General features: G+C 42.3%; 2 protein-coding genes across 5 annotated transcripts in view; both read left to right on the top strand.

Annotated features, from left to right (window-relative positions):
• Positions 1–577: 577 nt before the first annotated feature.
• The window catches only part of EEF1AKMT2 (EEF1A lysine methyltransferase 2), a 33,299-nt gene continuing 11,292 nt past the window's right edge, over positions 578–22,584 (top strand). For 2 of the 4 annotated variants that reach the window (XR_011971649.1, XR_011971648.1), the window contains exons 1-5: positions 578–722; positions 1,287–1,352; positions 6,421–6,535; positions 9,325–9,432; positions 11,386–11,602. Coding sequence is in view for 2 of the 4 variants with exons in the window: in XM_072629003.1 (XP_072485104.1) it covers positions 667–722; positions 1,287–1,352; positions 6,421–6,535; positions 9,325–9,432; positions 11,386–11,602; positions 16,121–16,215 (657 nt within the window). In the remaining 2 variants the exon portion in view is untranslated. Of the gene's footprint in view, positions 723–1,286; positions 1,353–6,420; positions 6,540–9,324; positions 9,433–11,385; positions 11,603–16,120; positions 16,737–22,584 lie in introns of those variants that run through there. The other 2 variants (XM_072629003.1, XM_072629004.1) reach the window with 2 other exon arrangements.
• The window catches only part of FAM53B (family with sequence similarity 53 member B), a 158,177-nt gene continuing 142,034 nt past the window's right edge, over positions 6,442–22,584 (top strand). Inside the window, exon 1 of the mRNA XM_072629000.1 lies at positions 6,442–6,535. The gene's annotated coding sequence lies outside the window, so the exon portion shown is untranslated. The remainder of the gene's footprint in view (positions 6,536–22,584) is intronic.

The following is a 22,584-nucleotide window of genomic DNA, read 5'->3' as shown; positions in this document are numbered from 1 at the left end:
CTTCCAGAAGCCCTGTTTTCTCTTTGTGGAGTCCTCAGGGAGTTCCCCATCGGTGTAGCTCTCTGCTGGTCCCGAGGATCAGCGCCACTCTAAAGAGTCCTGAAGGTCTCTTTCTTCCTTATGCCCAGTTTGTCCTGGGTGGGTCACTCAGCACCGGCTGCAGTCACTGTTGGACTCTAACGAGAGAAACTCCAGATCTTCTGGCTTTTAAACATTTAATAAGCATCTACTATGCGACAAGCCCTGTGCCAAGGCAGTCCGTTGGTCAAGGGAGGAGAACAGTGGAAGAGACGGGTTCAATTGGGCCTCCGTCTTTTTCTCAGAAGGTCCCCACCTCCGGGTTCAATCACCATGGAGGGGAGAAAGAGACAGACATACAGACAGAGAGGAAGGGAGGGAGGGGAGAAAGACAGAGACATAAAGACAGAAGGAGAGAGCCGGAGCCGGAGAGATATGCCCAAGAGGACCCAGCCCCGACGTCCGCAGATCGGTCTCCAGCACTGTCTCTGGCTGACGTCACTGTCCTGGGGCCGGAGCAGTAGATAGGGAGGCCGCCGGGCGGCCTAGAGAGACCGGGGCAGCCCAGGGCGCAGGCGCGGCGCGGCTGGCCCCGCCCACTCGATGGCATCGCCCAACGGCCGCCGCGGCTCGGGCTTGCTGTAGACTATGGAGGCAGAGGAGGAGGAAGGCTTCGCGCCCTCGGCCTTGGGAACCCAGGAGCAGTGAGTCCGGCGCCCGCGGGGTCCCCGGGGTCCCCGCCCCTCCCCTGTCCTGCCTCTTCCCTCCCCCTCCCCGTCCTTCTGCTCTCTTCAGCGCCACCAGCACTAAGGCCCCTCCCCCGCCCCGCTGTGCTCCGGTAATCTCCCTCCCCCTTTCCGCCCCGGTTTCCTGTCCCTATTTAGACGGTTTGCGGGCCCGGCCCGAACGGGCCCGAACCCCAGACTGAGCCTGCTGGGGGCGGGCAGGACCCTGGGCTTTCTTCGAGAGCGCCCAGGGTCCCGAAAGCCGGCGCCGGCCCCCTGCCCTCTCCGCCCCCACCCCCCACCCCGGCCCGGGCCCTGCCCCCCACTTGCCACCTGCCCCCCAACTGCCCCCCCAAAACTTTAGTCCTGTTAAAGCCGCTGCCCCTTGGGGTCGCCCCCGCTGCTTTCCTCCCCCTTTCCCTCAACTCCTTTTTGCTGCCCAGTCTCGTGGATTGTGTCTGCACGACCTTGTGGGTGACCTCACTCTCTATTATTTCCTAAAATAAAATCAAGAATTTGTATTACGTTTTCTTTCTTACATAGCTGGGATGCTGTATATGAAAGAGAATTGCGGGCTTTTCAAGAATGTGGAGATTCAGGAGAAATATGGTAAGTGTTTTTTTTTTAAAAAAAAGGGATTATGAAACAGAGAGTATGCCTTTAAAAATATATTTTAAATACTCTTTTCCTAAAGTACAAAATGAGCCGTTGCTGAAGAAGATAGTGTCTGTGAATGAGTTTTAGATTTCCAGACTTTGGGTCAGTGGACATAGAGGAGCAGTGGGACTCTGCCTCCTCCAGAGCGCCCCTGAGATAGCTGTCCTGTCCCCAAACCCATTTCTGACCTCCTCCCTTGTCTGCTCAGCTGCTCTGGGTAGTTGGGAAGGCCGCCCTCCCCCCGCACCCAACACACACTTTGCAGCCTTCTTTCACATCACCCACCTCAGCTGAGGGTCCCTTCAAACTGGCCTGTTAGGAACCCTGGTTTCCTTCTTCAGGAAATGCTCTCTCCATGGAATGTTCTCCTTTCTAACCCGTCGCTTTGATTTCTATATGCTACAGTGTGGACGATGGCCTTCCTTGATTGAGCAGAAGCTTCTTGAGGGCAAGCACTGTTTCACTTTTGTCTTTGTATGGTCACCTTGCACGTAAGAGCTGCTTGTGATCAGGTGATTACATAAACACAAACTCCTCGTCAGTCCTTCACAGCCTGGCCTCCCCTATCTTGCTGGCCTCATTAGATGTGACTGACCTCATTCTGGTTCTTATCTCCAGATTGGACTGTGCCACTCTCCTTCCTGACCACTTTCATGTAGCCTTTCCTGGTCCTTCAGCTCCTCATGTCTTCCTTTCATGAAAGGGATTTTTATTGGTTTTGTTATGTATGTATTGACTTCCCAGCCAGATTGTAAGCCTCTGGAAGTTGGGGATGATTTAATTTTTTTCTTTTGTATTCTTAGCACTTTGATCATAGCCTGGCACACAGATACTTAATGCTTTTTAATTGATTAATTAATTGATAAAATTATATTTGCCTAGAGTCTTGCGAGCCTAATAAACAAAGTTTTTTAAAGTGAAAATGAAGGGCATCACTGGCAAATTCATGTCTACCAAGCTGGTTACCATGGTTAATCACTACAGCGTTAGAAGAACAGCAATAGAGATGACAGGAAATGTACAGAAGACAAGGTCCGAGGAAACCAGTGTTGGCACCCATGAACTTAGATGCCTCTATTCGAAGAATGGAAACCAGAAATCCCAGTACAAAAAGTCAAGTGGCCTCAGAGGCAACATGGGTTAGTGGAGTCAGGAAGTACTGGATTCAGATCTTACCTCTGACAAATACTGGCTGTATATGGGTGCAAGTGACTGAGCCTCTCAGTATTGCTGGGAGCTTTCTAAGATTTCCAAGTTGTAGGTGCATTGGCAGAAGGACTCTTAAGGCAGGAGCAGGAAAAGAAAGGACTGTGACTGTGATGTTACTTTGGGACAAGGTGCTAGAGAAGAGCAGGGTCTGTTGGGGGAGGCTGTTAGGTGGAAGAGCAAACAAAAGTCTGAAAGGAACAAAAGGGAAGAAAGTTTCTAACAAATATGTATGGTCAAGGCCTTGGCCACGTCCAGCACACAGTTTTGTCAGGTTCTACTTGCTGAGTTTGTCCTCTCTTCCTCAGGGAGTTCATAGCACACTTCGTCACCAATATCTGGAATCATGGCAGGCCACGATAGCAACACATTTTAAAAAGATATAGTCATGAAGAAACTCAGGAATCTGAGGGGGGAGAATTTCTGTAAAGATCAAGAGAGAGAGGCCGAGACAGACTGCTGTGCCTGGAATGTACTACAGACCACCTCTGAAAAAAGAAGACCTTTGGGAAGTTACTGTGCTGATAAGGAATGGGAGCTATCTGGATTTCTGTGGGAGCTCTTTGTGCGAGAAGAGGAACAACTAATTGTTTCTTGACTCAACTCGATAATTTAGTCCTTCAAGAGGAAGAGGAAGTAACAAGGGGAACTGGTACTCTGGATTGAATTTCTTTCCAACAAGGAGAAGCTTATTACTGAAATAGAATTGATGTACATTTATTGGGGAAGTGACTAAATATTCCATCTTAAAATTTGTGATAGAAAAGGTGAGGAATAATCGGAGGTGCATTGTAGATTTTAGGAAAACAGCTGCCAAGGGTTCAAAGAATGGTCAGTTGGCTTTTCTGAACTAAAATTCTGTGGTGGAAATCAGATATGAGAAATAGGATTCTTTCAGAAAATTTTAAGGTGTAAAGACAGGCAGTTCAGAAAGGAGAAAAAACAATTGTGCTCTAATGCAAATTATGTAGATGCATAGGGAGCTCTCCAGCCACCTGAGATTTTAAAGAACTATTTACAACTCTTGGCTAAGGTAATGCAGGATAAATACATAAATGGGAACAGTCCTGTATGAATACTTGCCAATGGTGCTAAAGCTCAGAATGAGTTTCTTTAGTTGGCATGGAATGCTAAAGGACATAAAAAAAGCCTTTTTTGGATCTACTTTGGGGAAAAGAAGAGGACTGAGATTGGTAATGAATACTGGAGAGAAACCAGAAAGGTAGACTTACCCAACTCCTGCTACTTCTGTTTTGTTTGCCAAGGAGAATGATTCTGGAACTGGAGAGGACAAAAGAAAAGTGACTGCCAGGGAGTTGGTGCCCAAGATAGGGACTGAGGCTGGGGGAGAAGCGATGGTCATGACTGTGGAATCAGTGTCCCACATCTTTGGAAGATGATGGACAATGGGAAACATGACACCAAACTGGACAGTGACCAAGGTCTTGGTTCCAAATAGGAAAGAATAGAATCTGCTTACTGTTGGCCAATGAATTTGACTCGGATTCTTAGCCATTGCTGGAAGGGGTCATAAGGGAGCATTTAGCAGACATCTGGAGGAGGAAGTGGTGGCCACAAAAAGCCCTCCAGACTTTCTTCAGGACAAATAGGCTGTAACTGGGGCTCTCACCTTGTACTAGCATAGCTGGTGAAGGCCCCAAATGGGACCTCAGTTGGTCTTGAGCTGGGGAAAGTTGTGAACAGCTCACATCCTCTGCTGACAAAATCCCCTTAAGGCCTCCTAGAAATATTTGTACTAAATGTTCTTTACTGTGGTGTGATCACCAAGGCAAACTCCCCCTTATCCTGCCAATAAAATGTGTAGGTGACCTGTATCTGGAAAGTTTTTTTGTAGCTTGGCAAGATTCTTCACATGTTCCTGAAAGGATTTTATCTCATACAAGATAAGTAGTTCTTCTGAGGCATGGTAGACCTAGGCTGTATGCTAAGGGATCATGCCGTGACCATTCAGAAAATCGGAAAGACTTCAAAGCAAGACTCCAAAAGCTGAGAATGGAAAATAATGCCTTGTCTTAATGACTAAAGCCTAGAAATTCCAAAGTGGATATCAGTGAAAGTGGCCCTGAAGGACATACATACACAATACATATATACATGCACACATATATATACACATACATATATACATACACACACATATCAGTGAAGTGCAGTTAAAAAGGCATAGGACTAGGGGACATGCCCCTGGAGAACTGACCTGGCATTCCTATATTGATAAAGAGGCAGAAGGCATTGGCTGCCCTGACTAAGACCAACTGGCTGTGATACGTGTACACTTGTTATCTCTGAATGCAAAAACCAAAGACAAGGAGGCCATTCCAGCCTAACTTTATTTCCCTCATGGTTTCTACAATAGTTCATTAGGGGAATGCTGGATATATGTGGTGTGCCTAGATTTCAGCAAACATTTGATAAGCTCCCGCTTTGTGTGGATGTGATGTAGAAGTATAGGTCAGATGGTTTGTCTAAGTCAGAAGTTCTTAGCCCTGAGTCCAGGAACTTTCTTGTCAAAAACACTTTGATAACTGTACTTCAGGGGACAATTTAAGTAGATTTGTGACAGGTGGACTGATTGAACCCAGAGAGGAAGCATTATTGGATTCATTGTCAGTTTGTAAGGGTCTCTAATGCATTGCCTTAGGGACCTGTCTTTGGTGCTGTTAACATTTTTATCACTTTTTATCCATTTTCTTAGATAGAGGAATACAGTCAGGAGTTCTCAACCTTTTTAGTGTAATGGACCCCTCCTTGACTGTCTTGTGAAGGCTATGGATTCCCTTCCAGAATAATGGTTTTTCAGATGCACAAAATAAAATACATAGGATTGCAAAAGAAAACAGTTACATTGAAATACATTTGTACAAATATTTTTAAAAAACAAATTCATAGACCCCAGGTGGAGAGTTCCCGGCAGAGAATGATTGATGTTCTTATCATGTTGGCAGCCACCATGAAGCTATGAAGGATATCTGATGCTTTGGATGATGGAATCAATTGCCAAACCTGGGACTCTAAGATTTATAAATTGAATTTGCATACGTACTCTCATTTGATACATAGCTCTAGCCCTAGGCTTTTCCCATCTTTATTTACATTAAATTTTATTTTTTTCAATCAACAAAATCTTCCTTTTCTTCCTACCTTCCCCATTGAGGAGAAAATTAAAACTTCCATTCCTCTCCCCAGAAGTCTGTGTCAGTCTGCATTCTTGAGTCCATCACCTTTCTATCTCAGTAGGTGGGCAGCCTGCTTGGTCATTGTGCTGATCAGAGTTCCTAATGTTCCTACAGCGATGTTAGGTATGGGTTAGGCCATATGGTCTCCAAGGTCCCTTCCAACTTTGTGCTTCTCTAATTCTGTTAATGACTTGGAATGATGATGCTTTTGAAGTCCTTGCGGGTTCTAAAAGAGCAATGACCTTTGGGATTTGTTTTAAAATCTCAGGTTTGACTTGGTCTTGAGTGATTTTAAATTGTTGCCATCTGGTGGTTTTTCATTCTTCAATGTGAAACAGCTCCCAAATTGTAAAAATATCAGTGACCTAGAAAACAGTAATTGTTATAATTATTGAGTCTCTGCCTAGTCTACCCTCTCAACTTTGAGAGTAACCAAGGGCAAAGTTTGAGCTGTAGCAGTTATGCCAACATTGAAAACTTATTTCTTTCACATTTTCAGTTTGATTTAAAAGAAGTCCTAATTGCAAATGTGTTTTTAGCCAGTTGGGTAGAATTTAGTTGTTACCATTGTTACAATCCTTCTGGATTTTTTATTTGAATCCTTTTTTTTCTGACAGGTTTGGAGAAGAAAGTATGAACCGATTAATCAAGTGGATGGAAAAATGTAAGATCCCATTGGATGCTTCAGTGCTCGACATTGGAACTGGAAATGGGATCTTTCTGGTTGAATTGGTTGGTATTTTTTTACTGTCTTTGTAACAGTCATACTTTTAAATGGTCTTTTTAAAAAACTGCAGTATTAACCATCTGTGTTTAAGGCAATAAGATCTTGCTTTGGGAAAACTTCATTGTTCACTAATCTCATCAATGTTGAATCAAATCTCTTTTTTAATTTTATATAGAAAATACATGTTTTAACTGGGTAGAATTGAGACTCTTGCTGGCTTTAGGTCACTCAGGAGTGATCCTTAAGGGAGAAGGACAGAATGATGAGGTAGAGGAAACTCCATTGTGACAGCTAAGGGACCTGTGAAGAGACTGGTTGAATTTGAGGGTGAGGAAAGCGCTATCCTTTTGTCCCATTTCCTACAGTATGATCTTTGCCTCTGGAAAGGAGGTGGACCAGCTGGCACGTCCACAGTTCAAGCAGAGCCCTTGTCATGATGGATGGAGCTTCCCTGGGAGCCAGAACTGCTCTAAGGGATTGTGGTCAGCTTGGAACATGGCTCCTCTAGCCCCAGTTTGTTACCCTTACCTTCAGTCAATCCCTGTTAACAGATGTTTATTGAGTTCCTGTTATCTGCTTGGTACCTGGCTATTAGATGCCTTGGAGAAAATGGACGACTCAGTACCTGCACTTGTATTTTGGGCGGGGCTAGACTAAAGGCCAATCCCACAGTCTGGGTTCAGTATAGGAACAAGATAAGACACTTGGAGATCACAAAATAGTTAACAAAAGGGGCTTGACTCAGCCCTAACAGCCATGAGGATGCTTAACAAGGATAAGCATTGAGAAGCTTCAAGCTGATAGAGCTGAGATGATGCTTCCTTCTCCTGAGCCAGCCAAGCATCCCAGGGCACCTGGAGCTCTGATACTCAGGTGACCAAGAGATGACATCAGTAGCCCAAGCCTCTAGTCCCCCAGCCTACCAAGTCTCAGGGATGGTCTCGGTAACTTTTATGGAAAAATTAGCCTGACTTGGTTGGGGGAGTGTGGAGTTAGGCTGTTCCCACTGTAACTTAAATGCTTGGTCTTTCTTTGAGAAGGCAGGACATGGATATGACAAATCAATCTCCTGCCGAGCTGATGGTGTGGAATAATGTGCAGTGTTCCCTGAGTGTTGGACGTCTCCCAGAGGGAAGCTCTATAGGGAGACCATGACTTGAACTGCTCTGGGAAGGGAAGGAGTAGGGCCCTCCCTTTCGTGACTTCTCATCAGGGCTAACCTGGATTTGATGGTCTTTTTTGCCAAGGTCCTTTCTTTTTCTTCTTCAATAATTGAACTATTTAACATAAATATTTTTTGAATTTATTTTCTATTTTCACAATTCTTTTTTTTTTAAATTTTGAGTTCCAAATTCTTTCCCTCTCTCCATTCTTTTCCCCTACCCATTGATAAGGCAATAGTATATCAGTTATACATGTAAAGTCATGTCAAACATATTTCCAGATTGGCCATATTGCCAAAAAAAGAAAAAGAGAAATAAAGTGAAAAAAACATATTTCAATTTACACTCAGAGTTCATCAGTTCTCTCACTGGAGGTGGACAGCATTTTTCATCATAAGTCCTTTTTACTAGGGCTTCTTAACCTGATATCTGTGAACTTAAAAAAAAAAACCAACCTAATAACTGTTCCAGTATAATTCATTTTCATTGTAATACTCTGTATCTTATGTATTTAAAAATTATTGTGAAAGGAGTGTAAGAAGAAGCTTTGCAGCTTGAGGTGTCCTGGATGCCAGGAGCCCCTGATTTAGACAGGTACCCCAGGATCAAAGAGGCGGGCAGTCTGGAGAGGACCACCTTAGACTGCTTGAAGATGGCCCCCATCCCTGGAGCACCTCAGCTTTGCTTCTGTTTCCTCATCTGTGTTCCACCTTCATTTTTGAAAAGGACCATTGACATCATGGGGTGATGTTTTGACTTGCATGTGAATTAGATTTAAGTGAGGCAAAGTTGCAGAAAGTCATCAGCCTCACTGTCTCTTCCACAGTCATTGAAGTCCAGTAGCAGGATACAAGTCAAGGTGACTACTAAATGTCCTGGGATGCAGCAGATTACTTTGGTAGCTCTGACCTCTGACCAAGCTCCGTAATGCCTGCTTCAGCCACCTTCATGGCCTTTGCCACAAATTGTTCTCCACCTATTCTGCTGGGGAAAGTCTTTGCATGCTTGGGGGTAAACTCCTCACTAACTCATCGATGAGTTTGAGGCCTGTCAGTCATCCTCACCATGGTTTAACCCATCTGCTGAGATAGTTGACTGGGGTGTGGCCACTGCATGTGCTACAGCTTCTTGGAGCCTCCTCTGTACTAAGGTGCTTATAACATCTGTCCTGCTCAGTTCACCAGCTCCTTGTTACATGGGGAAGGTCTTTGAAGACTAAGATGTGCTAACAAACAGCTACATAAGAAGCTTCATTTGAATTTGTTCAGATAATTTCATTGAGTCAATTATGTGACAAATTTTTGATTGTGGAAAGATGAATTTTAGTATCAGAATTTGAAACTGCTTATTTTCTGAGGAAATGATTTTTCTTATTATTAGAATGTTTGAGAAAAGTACTTCTTTTGAAGAAGAGACCAAATAGTGTAAAAGGAAACAAATTGTGATAGTGTTTGGACTGAAGTTTTTGGCTCCTATTCACATTCCTTTACAAATATTTAAATGCTGTGGTAGTATATACATTCTTTGTCATTTGTTGACTGTACTAAAAAAAAAACTACTAAAGGAATGTGAGTACATAGGCTAAATAGTATCTATTATACAGAAGAGATTTTAATTTGTTTTATCTGTAGGCAAAATTGGGATACTCTGATGTGACTGGAATTGATTACTCTCCTTTGGCAATACAGCTTTGTGGAAGAATAATAGAAAAGGAAGGTTTACCTAACATTAAGTTACAGGTAATTTTATTATTATTAATAGTAAAAAAAAAAAAAAAAAAAAGGAAAGCACTTACATATTCATTAGCCCCCTTTTCATATACTGCATTCCTTTAGATGCACATGCCCTTATGTGACTTGAAACCAATATGCGCATCACAGCAAGGACATGGTCCTTTTGGAAAATAGTCTAAGTAAAATATACCTAGTTCTGACTGCAAGACTGATAGAGAAGGAAGTCATAGACCTACAGAATCAAATTCAAGGATCCTGAGTCTTTGACTCAGTTTTTTTGTCTCTGGGCCAGAGAAGCTATCTTTGTTGCTGCTTGTTAGTCATTTCTTTTTTTGACAGATTTGTGATTTTGCATCTCAGATATTCTAAGTTGCCAGATTACTGGACACCTTCCTAAAAAAAGGTTTATTGGTAACTTCTTGTTTTTTTATACCAGTCATTTCCTGATATACTCATTTCCTTCCTCCAAATCATTGAATGTATCCATGTAACCGAATAGGGAAAATTAGCCAACACAAAGCCATCTGCGAGCAGATGCAGCATCTTGTCCTTCATGCAGGAGGAAGTGGAGGAGATGTGTTTTATTATTTGTTCTTTAGGACTCAGGTTGGCCATTACAATTTTTCGGAGTTTGACTGCCTTTTACCATTTTAATTGTCATTTTACATATTGTTTTCCTGGTTTTGCATACTTTACTGCATCAGTTCTTAGAAATCTTTTTGTTTTTCCAAATTCTTTGGCCATCTTCTTTTATTGCACAGTAGTATTCTGTTTTATTCATATGCAAAGCTTGTTCAGCCGTTCTCCTAGTGATGTGTATCTACTTTGTTGATAAGTTTTTTGCTACCAAAAAAGCAAACACATTTTCAGATATAACTGCAATAATACATTCCAAAGCCAAATGTGACTTGAGTATTTATCTATGCAGAACTACTTTATCCATTTTATATAAATAATGGACTTGATTTTTAATAACATTGACTTTTAAAAGGTTGCACTTCAAAATATAGAAATCTATTTGTTGTAAAGTGTAACCACCAGCTTTTAAATCTACTTTAGAAAATTTGACATCAGAAAGTTATTTTTATCTAGACCATTTTTAAAATCTACTTAGGATTGCCGGATTTACAGCTAGAAGGGAGTCTTGGAGATCCTGTTGTAGTTTCATTTATCCCAGCAGTGCGATGAGAGAAGTTGTGATTTGAGCCTGTTTTATCAGCTCATACAATGAGGTTTTGATCTGGATGAGACCTTGTACATCCTCTGACTCATGAGAGCAAGTGTTCTCACTACAGATTCATAAAGTACAAACAATGAAGGAGAAATTTATTTCTTAGTTTGAATTGTGAAAGACAGAATGTTCCTCATTGTATTTTCATTACTTATGGTTTACTCTTTCTCATTTGCATCTTTAAACCTTATAGCCAGTAAGTGTTACTATAAATGATTAAATGAAGCCAAGGAAGCTTTTGGCTTTCCATATCTACTATTGCTTCATGAACCAGAATTAGAACTTGGTGTTTTAGTCTTAGTATTCTATTTGTAGCTTAATCATGTTATTTTTCATTTTGGAAAGTAAATCTAAGCTTATTTAAGCACAACTTGCTTTTTAGTAGACCAGACCTGTGATCCCCACACAGTTCACTTTACTATTCGCAGGACACCTGGCTTTGATTTTTCTGGCTGTGTCTCCTCAGATTGGTAGAGGTTTGGAGTGCAGTGAAAGCAGCATGAATCTTCTTTAGTGGTCTGGCTTCTGGGAGCTAATCTGATCTTCTAAAAGCTATTTAGTTTTTCAAAGAAGTCTTTAGCATTTTGATACAAAGTATCTTATGAAAGTAAAACATAATGAAGATTAACTGATAATTCTTTCCACAGTATTCTATGTAGTTGATTTATCTAGGTCCAAGGAAAGATTTTTGTTAATTATCATTGTGCAAATACTTATTTTTAATTTAGGTGGAAGACTTTTTGAATCCTTCCACCAAACTGTCTGGATTTCATATTTGCATTGATAAAGGAACCTTTGATGCCATAAGCCTGAATCCTGACAATGCATCTGAGAAGAGGAGGCAGTATGTGAAATCTCTCTCCAGGGCATTGCAAGATAAAGGCTTTTTTCTCATCACTTCTTGTAACTGGACCAAGGATGAACTGCTAAATGAGTTCAGTGAAGGTAAATGGTTCATATGCAATTTTAAATGTAGTCTTGCTAAGGTTAATGTCAGGGAAGCGTGTTCTTCTTTGTGGGTGGTTTGTAATTTTCCTGTTGGTATGCAGTGTGATTCTAAACTAACAGTGTTGGTGTATGCTCCAGGTTTGTAACCCACTTTATTAAGCAGACAAGTGCCTTAGTCACAAGACAGCCCAAAGACACATGCAGCAAAGGAAGGTCAGAGAATTCTGTGTACATTTTGAAGTCAAATCCCCCATCCTTTATTAAGCACCTGCTACGTGCCAGGCAGTGTGCTGAGTGCTGAGACAAAGAAAGGTCCCTGCTCTCAAGGAGAATAAATTGGATAAATTTCAGGGAAAGACACTTACATTGAAGAAGATCAGGAAAGGTTTCTTGCAGAAGCTGAAATTTTTGTCTCAGGCTTGAAGGGAAGGTAGGAGGTGGAGATGAGAAGGGAAAGTATTACAGGCTTGGAGCACAGCTAGTACAGATGTCTGGAGTTGGGGGAGGAAGTGTCTTGTTGTAGGACCAGAGAGGAAGCCAGTGTCACTGGATCTCTGAGTATGTGGAGAAGAGTTCAGTGTAAGAAGAGTGGAGTGTGGGAGAGTGAGGGGCCAGATGATGAAGGGCTTTGAAAGTCAAGGATTGATCCTGGAGGTGAAGAGGAGGCATTGAAGTTGATTGAATAGGGAGGGGGGACTTGGGCTCTAGGAAGATCACTTTGACAGCTGAATGGAAGATGAATTGGAGTGGGGAGAGGCTTGAGGCTGATGGACTTGCCAGCAGCTACTACAGTAGTCTGGGTATGCCAGGCATGAGGTGAGGAGGGTAGTGTCAGAAGAGAGAAGATAGAGCCAAGTCTTGGCAGCAGATTGGGTCTGAGGGTGTAAAAGAGGGAGGTGGGGGAAGACCCCAGGACTGTCAGGAGCTCTGGTGTCTGGGACAGGTGAGGCCCTCAACAGGAACAGGGAAGTTTGGAAATTCTTTTAAGAAATCCTTGAAGAGATAAGCTTGAAACATTTAGCCTCTGTCTACTTGATTCTCTGATCTGTCTTGATCAGAGAATACAATGAATGTTTGGTACTACACACTTGGATAATTCTTATTTTACTGACCCCTGAATGTCATAGAGTTTTTAGTTTGAGGAAGAATGGAGATGTCAGGGATCTTTGTTCTTATTTTGCTCTTGGTATTTATAGAGCAGTAGGAATTACGTTTAATGCTGCATGGAATGTTATTTTAGGAGGAAATTAAAATTTTCTTCTGTCACTCTTGAATGGCCATTTCTTGTCACAGAGAGACAATATGCAGCACTTAGCATAGTGCCTGGCATGTGATAGGTGCTTAATAAATTCACAAGCGTGCCAGACCTGAAGTCAGGAAGAACTGAGTTCAAATCTAGCCTCAGACACTTCCTAGCTGTGTGACCCTGGATGGGTGATTTGACTTCTACTTACCTCAGTTCCTAAAGCACAGAGTTATCACAAGGATCAAATGAGATAATATTTGTTAATTACTAAGGACAGTGCCCAGCACATAGTTATAAGTTAACTATAAGTTAGCTGACTGATTGGCCTCTCTTACCTATATTCCCCTTTCTCTACTTGGACTGTGGACACCTTAGTTCAGGCCTTCATCACCTCTTGCCTGGCCTACTGGAATGGTCTTTTTGTCTTTTGTTCTCCTGTGGCTCTTCTCAGGGTTGGCTCCAGCCTCATTTTCTGGTCTTTGAACAACCGTCCTGTGTCCAGTCTGTGGTGTGCTCACCCTGGCCTCCTGGCCATTTCTGCCCTCACCTCCATTGGACACCTCCATGCTTGGAAGGCTCTCTGAGTTCCTCTCATCTCTGGGGCCTTCCCTAAAGGGCTGGTTTCTGTTTTGTCTGTATTCTTGACACTTTCTACAATCTGACGCTCTGCTCTCTGTCTGGCTCATTAGCATAATGCCTGGTATCTTGTTGGTGCCCTCCTGTTCCACCACAGTTTGTACAGCCTTTTCTTTCTGACCTTGACCCCTTGGGATTTGCCTCATGGCCCAATGGACTCCTGTGAGTGGGAATGGTGTCAAGAGGAAAGGAAATTTGTGCCAGAGACTGTCATCTCAATTAGTAGAATGTCTTAGGGTCTCAAAGCAAATGGTCTGCAGCAACTTTGCCCCAAGTGATTCTCTTTGTGCCTGGTGAGCAGTGTGTATGCATGCCTGTGTGTGTTCACATGTGTATGTGCATGAGTGTGTGCATACCAAAGGCAATGATCAGAGTTCTTAAGTCTTGTGGAATTGTAGTTGTAGAAATTGTTTCTCTAGTTCTGCTCACCTCACTCTGCATCAGATTTTCTCCAGCTTCTCCAAAATCATCCATTTTGCTATTTCTTCAGGTGCAGTCCTCTATTCCTTTCATACAGTTGGTTCAGCTCTTCTTCAGTTGATGGGCACCCCCTGAGTTTCTTGGCCACTACAAAAAGAGCTGCTGTCAGTATTTCTTTACACATAGGTCCTTTTTGTTCTTTCTTTGATCTCTGAGGTATAGTCCTAAGAGTGGTATCCCTGACTATACAGACCACAGCTTAGCAACTTTATGGCAAAGTTCCATATGTGCTGGAGACAGATCTTCCCTGTTTACTCATTGTGAGAAGTGAACATTTAGTAGATATAAAATGCCTTGAAACCTTTGGAAGTAAATTCATTTATTAGTGATTGTATTTGTTCTTGGTCGTTTTTGTCATGGAGACAGTCTCAGGGAAGTTATGCTCTTCTTGGGCATCTTTAGCTTTTCCTTAGCTTTCTCTTAAGACCAGTTGTCCATTTTATTGTAAGGGTGTGGGGTGGGTGAGCAGGCTGTGCTTTTCAGGTATGGTAGCTGAAGCACCACATAGGTGACCTTCTCAGTGTTCTGAATTTACCCTGAAAAGTGAAATCCTTTGGAGAACACAAACCACCTACTTTAGCAGTGATAGATTAGCATGTGGTCCCTTCCTTCTTCAAGTAAAGACGGTTTTCCTCTGGGTAATAAAGTGCTAGCCCTAGGGGCTGACTTAACAAGGACCTTTTGTGTCTAGTCAGTGACTCTTGGGTGCCAAGTGCTGGAACCTGGTCGCTGACTTTTGGATGTGTTTGAAGCTCCTCCTGGGAGCTCTTTTTCCCCTTCATCGTGGCATTTAAAATAAATGCTCAGCATTCCTGCTATCTGGTTGAGTGAGTCCCCTTTGCTGCCTGTTTATACACGTCTTCTCTTTCACCTTTGACAAAACTTATCCTTGTCTGTCCTTCATAATGAGGAACAGGCTTCAGATGTGAAAATAATGAATTTGAGAAAGGTGCCTTTAATAAGTGCATTGAATAAAGGCTTCTTAGATACTGGATTTTACAACTTATTAAATATAGCTTTTAATAATACTGTTGTTGGCAGGCACAGTGACAACCAAAGATGTTGAAAATACGAAGTTGAAAATAGTGATGTGTTTGCCCAAGTGTTTTGAAAGTTCCACATAGTGTTCCTCCACAGTGTTTTGGAGTTCCACATAGGATGCTGAAAGAGTATATGACTGAATCCTGCTTCAGGTTCTCATTACCAGCCAACTCAGGATTCTTGTCCCAAGCTCACTTATGTGTAGAACAGCTTTTGTTTCTCCTGCCTAAGAAGGGGTTGTGGTTTCTTTTCTATTTATAACTGACTGTTACTCAAAGCTACTACAATGAATCAAGACAAATTGTTTTTTAAGATGCATTTGCCTTTTCTCCTGTTTGAGGTAAGGTCACTCTTTTCTGTCCCCTTGAGGAAGTAGCCCTCACATGCCTTCTTTCATAGCATTTATGAGTTTGAGCTGTTTGGCTTGGTGCTAGCTAATGACATGGAACATGGACACAAGAAAAAACCCGGTCTGGTGTTGTTAGTCCAGGAAAAGGGATAGAGCCCCCTTTCCTCACAGTTGAATGATCCTTTGACCATTAGGTCATTCATTGGAAAGACCGCAAGGTGTCTAGTGTGACAGTTGGTTATTGGCTTTCCTTGGTTGGTGTGTAGCATCCAATTCCAGAAAGCTACTCAGTATGCATGGGAATACTCACTGTGGACTTTAGAGTAAGGCGTGTAATAAATCATCGTATAGCCTTTCCCATTTGGGCTGTAACCCCCTCCTCCACCATACTTACTGATTTGGTTTCTATTTCTGCTGAGTTATGCCTGTTTTCTAAGCTATATCTCCTGTGTTTTAAAACTTGTGGAAAAAAGATCAAGTAAGTTGGGTTATAATGAGAATGCAGGAAACTGAAGATGGGTGAATGTCTGAACTATGGCAGGATGACTCAGATGTTGATTTTCTGTCCTTTCCTTGCCCTGGCCAACTTACAGTTTTGGAAGGCCAGTCATGGTGGCATCAGGATGTTGTATAGTAAAGGTTCACCAGCAAGCTGCTGGGTAGAATCACCTCATTTTGTAAAGAATGGGTCAGTGGAGTGCTGACAGGATGCCCCTTTGCCAAGACAAGTCATCCCTAATGGAAGCTTCATTCTGTCCTACAGGATTTGAGATTCTGGAAGAACTGCCAACACCCACGTTTACCTTTGGAGGGAGATCTGGTAACAGTGTAACAGCATTGGTTTTCCAAAAAAAGTGAGGTCTTTCTCTGGACAAATCAGTTTTCCTTTTGAAAAGCTCAAATGTCCAATTCATTCTGACAGAGATAGAATGGGGGCAAATCATTTCTGAGTATATGGCAAAACAGAGGACTGCACATACCAGATACTTGCAGTGGGGCAGTGAGAAATCTTGGATTTGTAAGGGACTTGTTTGGAGAGACTGACAGAATTATTTTTAATATATTTTATATTTGAAATGTACATATTTTCTTCTCTGATTAAAACAAATCTCTTCAATTGCTGAACAATTTAAAATGTGAAAGCAGTAAAGTAACTGTAGTTTTAATTCTGTGTCTTGGTATAATTTTTTGAACATTGCTATTTTACCAAGACTTGATCAACACTCTATTTCAGGTTCAGAATTTTTTTTAAAGATCTGTTATTTTTGTTTTTTATTAGACTGTCTTAGAATTATAGCTAGTAAAGAATGTCATTTAATTTTAATTTAGGATGTTTTTTTCTACATTAAACTACCTTTTAGTAGTGTCTGGTGTATAAATGGTAGCTCAACAATAATTCTCATTTCTGCAGCTCTTAAGGGTTTATGAAGTGTCCAGTAGAAACAGAAGCATTTCTTCTTCTTAGTGAATCTCAGAGTGGTCACCTGTGGAGTAAATAGAAGAGGCAGGGACTCTGCAGGCTCTCAGGCTGTGCTGGGTGGATGGCTGCTCCTGCCTGCCTTGTAATGGGTACATCAAGACAAAGACTGTTGGGGGAGTGGGGGGTAGCCAAGGTGGTGGAGTGAAAGCAGGGATCTTCTTGAGCTCTCCCCCCATGTCCATCCACATACCTATAAAAAATGACTAAACAAATTCTAGAGCTGCAGAACCCACAAAATGATGGTGTGAAACAAATCTCCAGTCCCAGACAGCCTGGAGGGTCAACAGGAGGTGTCTCTTGCACTGGGCTGGTGCGGTTGGGGTTGGAGTGGGCCTCAGGGGACTGAACTGCTGGCAGCTGTGGCAATTTCCAGATTTCTTAAACCACAAACGAAAAATACAGTATAGAAGGTCAGTGGGAGAACTCTGTGGGATCTGGTTTGGCTGGGGTCCAGCCCCAGGTGGAGGAGGAAGGGGTACTATTGCTGGTGTTGGTGGCTTTGGAGGGTGTGGCAGCTGTTTCCGGAGCTCTGGGCTCACACATGTTTGGGGATTGAATGACTGATGCAAAACTCCTTAAATCTGGGACAGTACATCCACCCCTACCCCCACTGGAAGCAGAGTCTTACCTGGACAGAGTTAAAAAGTCAAGTATTTGACTGGAGTCATGAGCAAACTGTGTAAAAAAAGTCAGACCATAGAATCTTGTTTTGATGATAAAGAAGATCAAAACATACAACCAGAAGAAAACAAAGTCAAAGCTCCTACATCAAAAGCCTCCAAGAAAAATATGAGTTGGTCACAGACCATGGAAGAGTTAAAAAAGGATTTTGAAAATCAAGAGAAGTAGAGGAAAAATTGGGAAGAGAAATGAGAGTGATGCAAAAAAATCATGAAAAACTAATCAACAGCTTGCTAAAGGAGATGAAAAAAATACTGAAGAAAATAACTTTTTAAAAAATAAGCTAATCCAAATGGCAAAAGAAGTTACAAAAAACTAATGAGGAGAATACCTTAAAAAGCAGAATTGACCAAATGGAAAAACAGGTCCAAAAGCTCACTAAAGAAAATAATATCTTAAAAATTAGAATGGAACAAATGGAAGCTAATTAATGACTTTATGGGAAATCAAGAAATTATAAAACAAAACCAAAAGAATGAAAAAATAGAAGACTGTGAAATATCTCATTGGAAAAGCTGCCGACCTGGCAAATAGATCCAGGGGAGAGAATTTTAAAATTATTGGACTACCGGAAAGTCATGATCAAAAAAAGCCTAGACATCATCTTTCTGGGGATTATCAAGCAAAACTGCTCTGATGTTCTAGAACCAGGGGGTAAAATAGAAATTGAAAGAATCCACTGATGGCCTCTTGAAAAAGATCCCAATCTTGTAGTCAAATTCCAGAGTTCCCAGGTCAGGGAAAAAATATTGCAAGCAGCCAGAAAGAAACAATTCAAGTATTGTGGAAATACAATCAGGATAACACAAGATCTAGCAGCGTCTGCATTAAGGGACTGAATGGTTTGGAATATGCTATTCTGGAGGTCAGAGGAGCTAGAATTAAAACCAAGAATCACCTACCCAGCAAAACTGAGTATAATTCTTCAGGGGTAAAAATGAAATAGAGGACTTTGAAGCATTCTTGTGAAAAGACCAGAGCTGAATAGAAAATTTTACTTTCAGATACAAGAATCAAGAGAAGCATGAAGAGGTAAACAGGAAAGAGAAATTATAAGGGACATATTAAAGTTGAGCTGTTTACATTCCGTCATGGAAAGATGGTATTTATAACTCATAAGACCTTGCTTAATATTAGGGTAGTTGGAGGAGATAGATAGTTAGAAGGCACAGAGTAAGTTGGATATGAAGGAATGATATCTAAAAAATAAAGGGTGAGAGGAATATATTGGGAGGAGAAAGGGAAAGATAGAATGGGGTAAATTATCTCACATAAAAGAGGCAAGAAAAAGGTTTCGAGGGGAAGAGGGGGGAGGTGAGAGGCAATGAGTGAATCTTGGCTTAAGGAGGGAATAACATATATACTCAATTGAGTATCATACCCTATTAGAAAGTAAAGAGGAAGAGGATGATAGAAGGGAGGGCAGATTGGGGAAGGAGGTAGTTAGAAGCAAATACTTTTGAAAAGGGACAGGGTCAAAGTTAAAAAATAGAATAAGTTGGGGGGCAGGATAGGATGGAGGGAAATATAGTCTTACACAACATGACTTATGGAAGTATTGCAAACATGTATAATCTATATTGAGAGTGAGTAGGGAAGGAAGAGAATTTGGAACTCAGAGTTTCAAATTCAAATTTGTTTTCATTTTCAACTGGGAAATAAGATATATAGGCAATGGGGTATAGAAATCTATCTTGCCTTACAAGAAAGTAAGGGGGAAGGGGATAAAAAGGTTGGGGTTGATAAAAAAAGGAAGGCAGACTGGGGGAAGGGATAATCAGAATGCATGCTATGGGGATGCATGGGGTCAGGGGGAGGGGAGAGATGAGGAGAAAAATCAGGAACTCAAAACCTTGTGGAAATGAATGTTGAAAACTAAAAATAATAATTTTTTAAAAAAGGACAAAGACCATAGTCAGAGCTAACTTTATGGAATGCCTCATGGGGATCAAACTCTGGGCTTTGGGACACATAGGACAAGGAGGAGTCTTCTCACCCTCAGAACTTAAAAATCTAATTGCAGAAACTGAACCATCCATAGACCTCACGGCTTTGAAGGTGGGATTTTGTCAGTGAGCATTCCCTCTACTGATGCAGATTGCAGCCCCTTTCTACCTCAGTGGGGTTCTTTTAGAATTACTGTGATCTCCCTAAAGATGTGCCCCTCTAGACCTTGCTGGGTTGGTCATCGCAGGTTGCTAGACCTCTCTAAGAAGTCTTTGGGCAGGCCCTGCGGAATTTGTCCTCTTGGTGGAGGCTTCAAAGCTGGAGTATGATCTCCATGACCCAGTGTCATCTTAGAAGAGAAGGATTGGTCAGTGGTGGGAGTGGTGGGGCCATGACTTGCCTTATTTGCTATGGTTTCTTTCTTGCAGCTTTTCCAAGAAGGAGATGAATAGGGTGGGATTAAAAACCCAATTGTTGGGGACCAGATTAGTAAGAGATGATGGTGGAGCTCAAGACTTGGGTGTCTGAGCTGACCTTTTGAATGACTGCAATATGGGGATGTGAGATTACATCGTAAAACGAACGGAATGATAATTTATTTGGCTAATATTACTCCACAAAGAGCGGATAGTGAGTCAGCCTCAAATTACATCCTTTCTGCTGCTTTAGGAAATTGTTTTGTTTCTTTTTTCTGATGAGCTTTGAAGGTTACCATTGAGAGGACATTCCTTGCCTTGTGCATATGGTCAGTACGATGACTGATAACTCTTTTTGTCAGTAAGGGGAGATAGTCTGGCCAACACGTAGTTCTTGACACCTCCCCTCCTCCCCCCAGCCTTCCGCCTCAGAGTCTTTCCTGGCTTGGAAAAGCAATTATAGTCAGTGTTGCAAAGAAAACTAAAGAAATTAAGTTGAAATATGTCAAACTTTATTAGACATTTTTGAAAATTTGATGAATGTGCTTAAATTCAGCAAACATCTATTAAGTGCCTAATCTGCATGGGACTGGAACTGTCAAGGTAAACAAAATGGTCCCTGACTTCAAGGAGCTTTTACTCTCTTTGGGGCTGGGAGATGGAGCACAACCTCAGATGGGACTGAGGATATCCCTGGGAATTCTCTGATATTGGGAGTTCCTGGTTGGGTAGTCTAGGAACCTTTATCGAGCAGCTTCTGTGTGCCAGGCCCTGTGCTACATGCTGGAGGTACAAAAGCCCCAACCTTCTAGAAGTTCCCTCTGCTGATGCAGGTCAGCATTTTCTGTGCAGCCTGGAGATTAACCCAGAATTGCCCCAAGAATTCACTGAGAGGTGAAGCAATGACTGCATTATGTAGCCAGGATGTGTTAGAAGTAGTGGGACTCAGGCCTGATTTCCACCCACTGTGGACCTTATTCTCTCTCAGAGAGTAGCAGCATAAATGCAGAGGACATGAGGCCAGTGGATGTGGGACTTCACTGATGTGGGTACCTTGCCATCATCCATGCCTTCCCACCTGGTGTTATTCCAGCCTCATTTCAGGGATTGAGAGACCAAACAACTTGTGGGGGGAGAACAATGTCAGAATGTAAGTTGAGCTGATGATGAGTCTTGAAGGAAGCTAGTGATGATGAGAGGTGAGGGGAAGAGGGAATATATTTCAGGAATGAGATGTCCTAGGCAGCATTGTGGACAAGGGTGATAGCATAGTGTCTCTGGGGATTAGGTAGAGCCACCCTGTCCAAGCAGGATGTGGCCTTTACAAAGGGCAGAAATGTAAGTAAAGTTTGTCAAGGTAGACTGCAGCCAGACTGTGAAGGGCTTGAGGTGCCAAAGAATGAACTTTTATCCTGGAGATAATAGGGAGCCAGTGAGTGACCTGCTCAGACCTGTACTTGAGGATTATTTTGGAACAGCTGTGTGGAGAATGGGTTGAAGAGAGAATTTGGAAACAGGAGGGACCAGTTGAGTTAGGCAAAGAATAACTAGAGAGGTGGCCAGGGGAGTGAGGAGAAGGGAAAGAAAGGGAAGGATGTTGGGGAGCTGGAATTGACAATACTTGACAGCAGATGGGATTGGGGAGGTGAAGGGAGAGGAGAACCAAGACTGGTCAGAGGTTCAAATCCGGGAGACTGGAAGAATAATGGTGCCCTTAATGAATGGAAATGTTAGGAGGAGGGATATTGGGTTTTAGGGGGACAGATAATGAATTTCATTTTAGGTAAGTTGAGTGACAGGTGGAAATGAGGCTCAGGAGAGAAGGAAGGACTAGATCAATTTGAGGGTCAGCTGCTTAAAGATGATCCTTTCAAGTAAGAGAGGGAGTACTGATAGAAGAGGGGCCTTTTTTATATACTCATGCTTCTCAGTGGGGACCTAGCTGAACATCAGGAGGAATGCAAAGGAGACCCTTAGAAGAATCAGAAGCTAGATGGGAGAACTCACAGCAGGCAAGGAGAAAGAATGGATGGGGCAGGGGGACCGAGGTTGGGGGGGTTTTGAGAACAGTGACAGAAGTTAAGAGGAGTCAAGAGAGCGGATTAAAGGTGATGGGATTGAGCATTTAAAGGATGCTTAGAGAAGGTTGCAGCCTGGGAATTTGGAAGCCACATTTCAAGGGGCTGAGGAATGAGTGAGGTGGTTGAGAAGTGCTTTTTCTAGGAATTTGGCTCTAAATGGGAGCAGAGATTTTGAAGCTACTGGCATGAAAGGCTAGTGGGGTCAAGGGGTCTGTTACCTCTGGGTCATGTAACCAAACTGGATATATACATGGCTTTGTGCCGGAAGTGACATACTCTGATCTTTACTGAGAGTTGTTCACATAAACTTCCTTGGCTTTCAGGTCAGAAGTAGGACAATGAAACAGGCTTTGTTGCTGTTTACAACTGTTGGAGTATTTTCTGTCTTAAAGCACCAGTTCCAAATGCTGACCCTTTCCAGTACTCTTTTTGGCTATCCTTAGTCTCTGGCTGGCACACAGTGTGTGCTTGGGATATGACTTCGTGATGTCCCCACTGGGCATGGTATCCCAGAGGTGCTCTTGGTGACATGAGACAAAGGAGCAAGAAAAGGCAGTCCTGTTCTTTTCTTACTAGATTAATCCAGCTGCAAAGCAGAGCTCAGAGGTTCAGATCTGAGGAA

The sequence above is a fragment of the Notamacropus eugenii genome, chromosome 1 (assembly GCF_028372415.1).
Source record: "Notamacropus eugenii isolate mMacEug1 chromosome 1, mMacEug1.pri_v2, whole genome shotgun sequence".
Classification (NCBI taxonomy): Eukaryota; Metazoa; Chordata; class Mammalia; order Diprotodontia; family Macropodidae; genus Notamacropus; species Notamacropus eugenii.
This window is presented reverse-complemented; position numbering and strand designations above follow the sequence as displayed.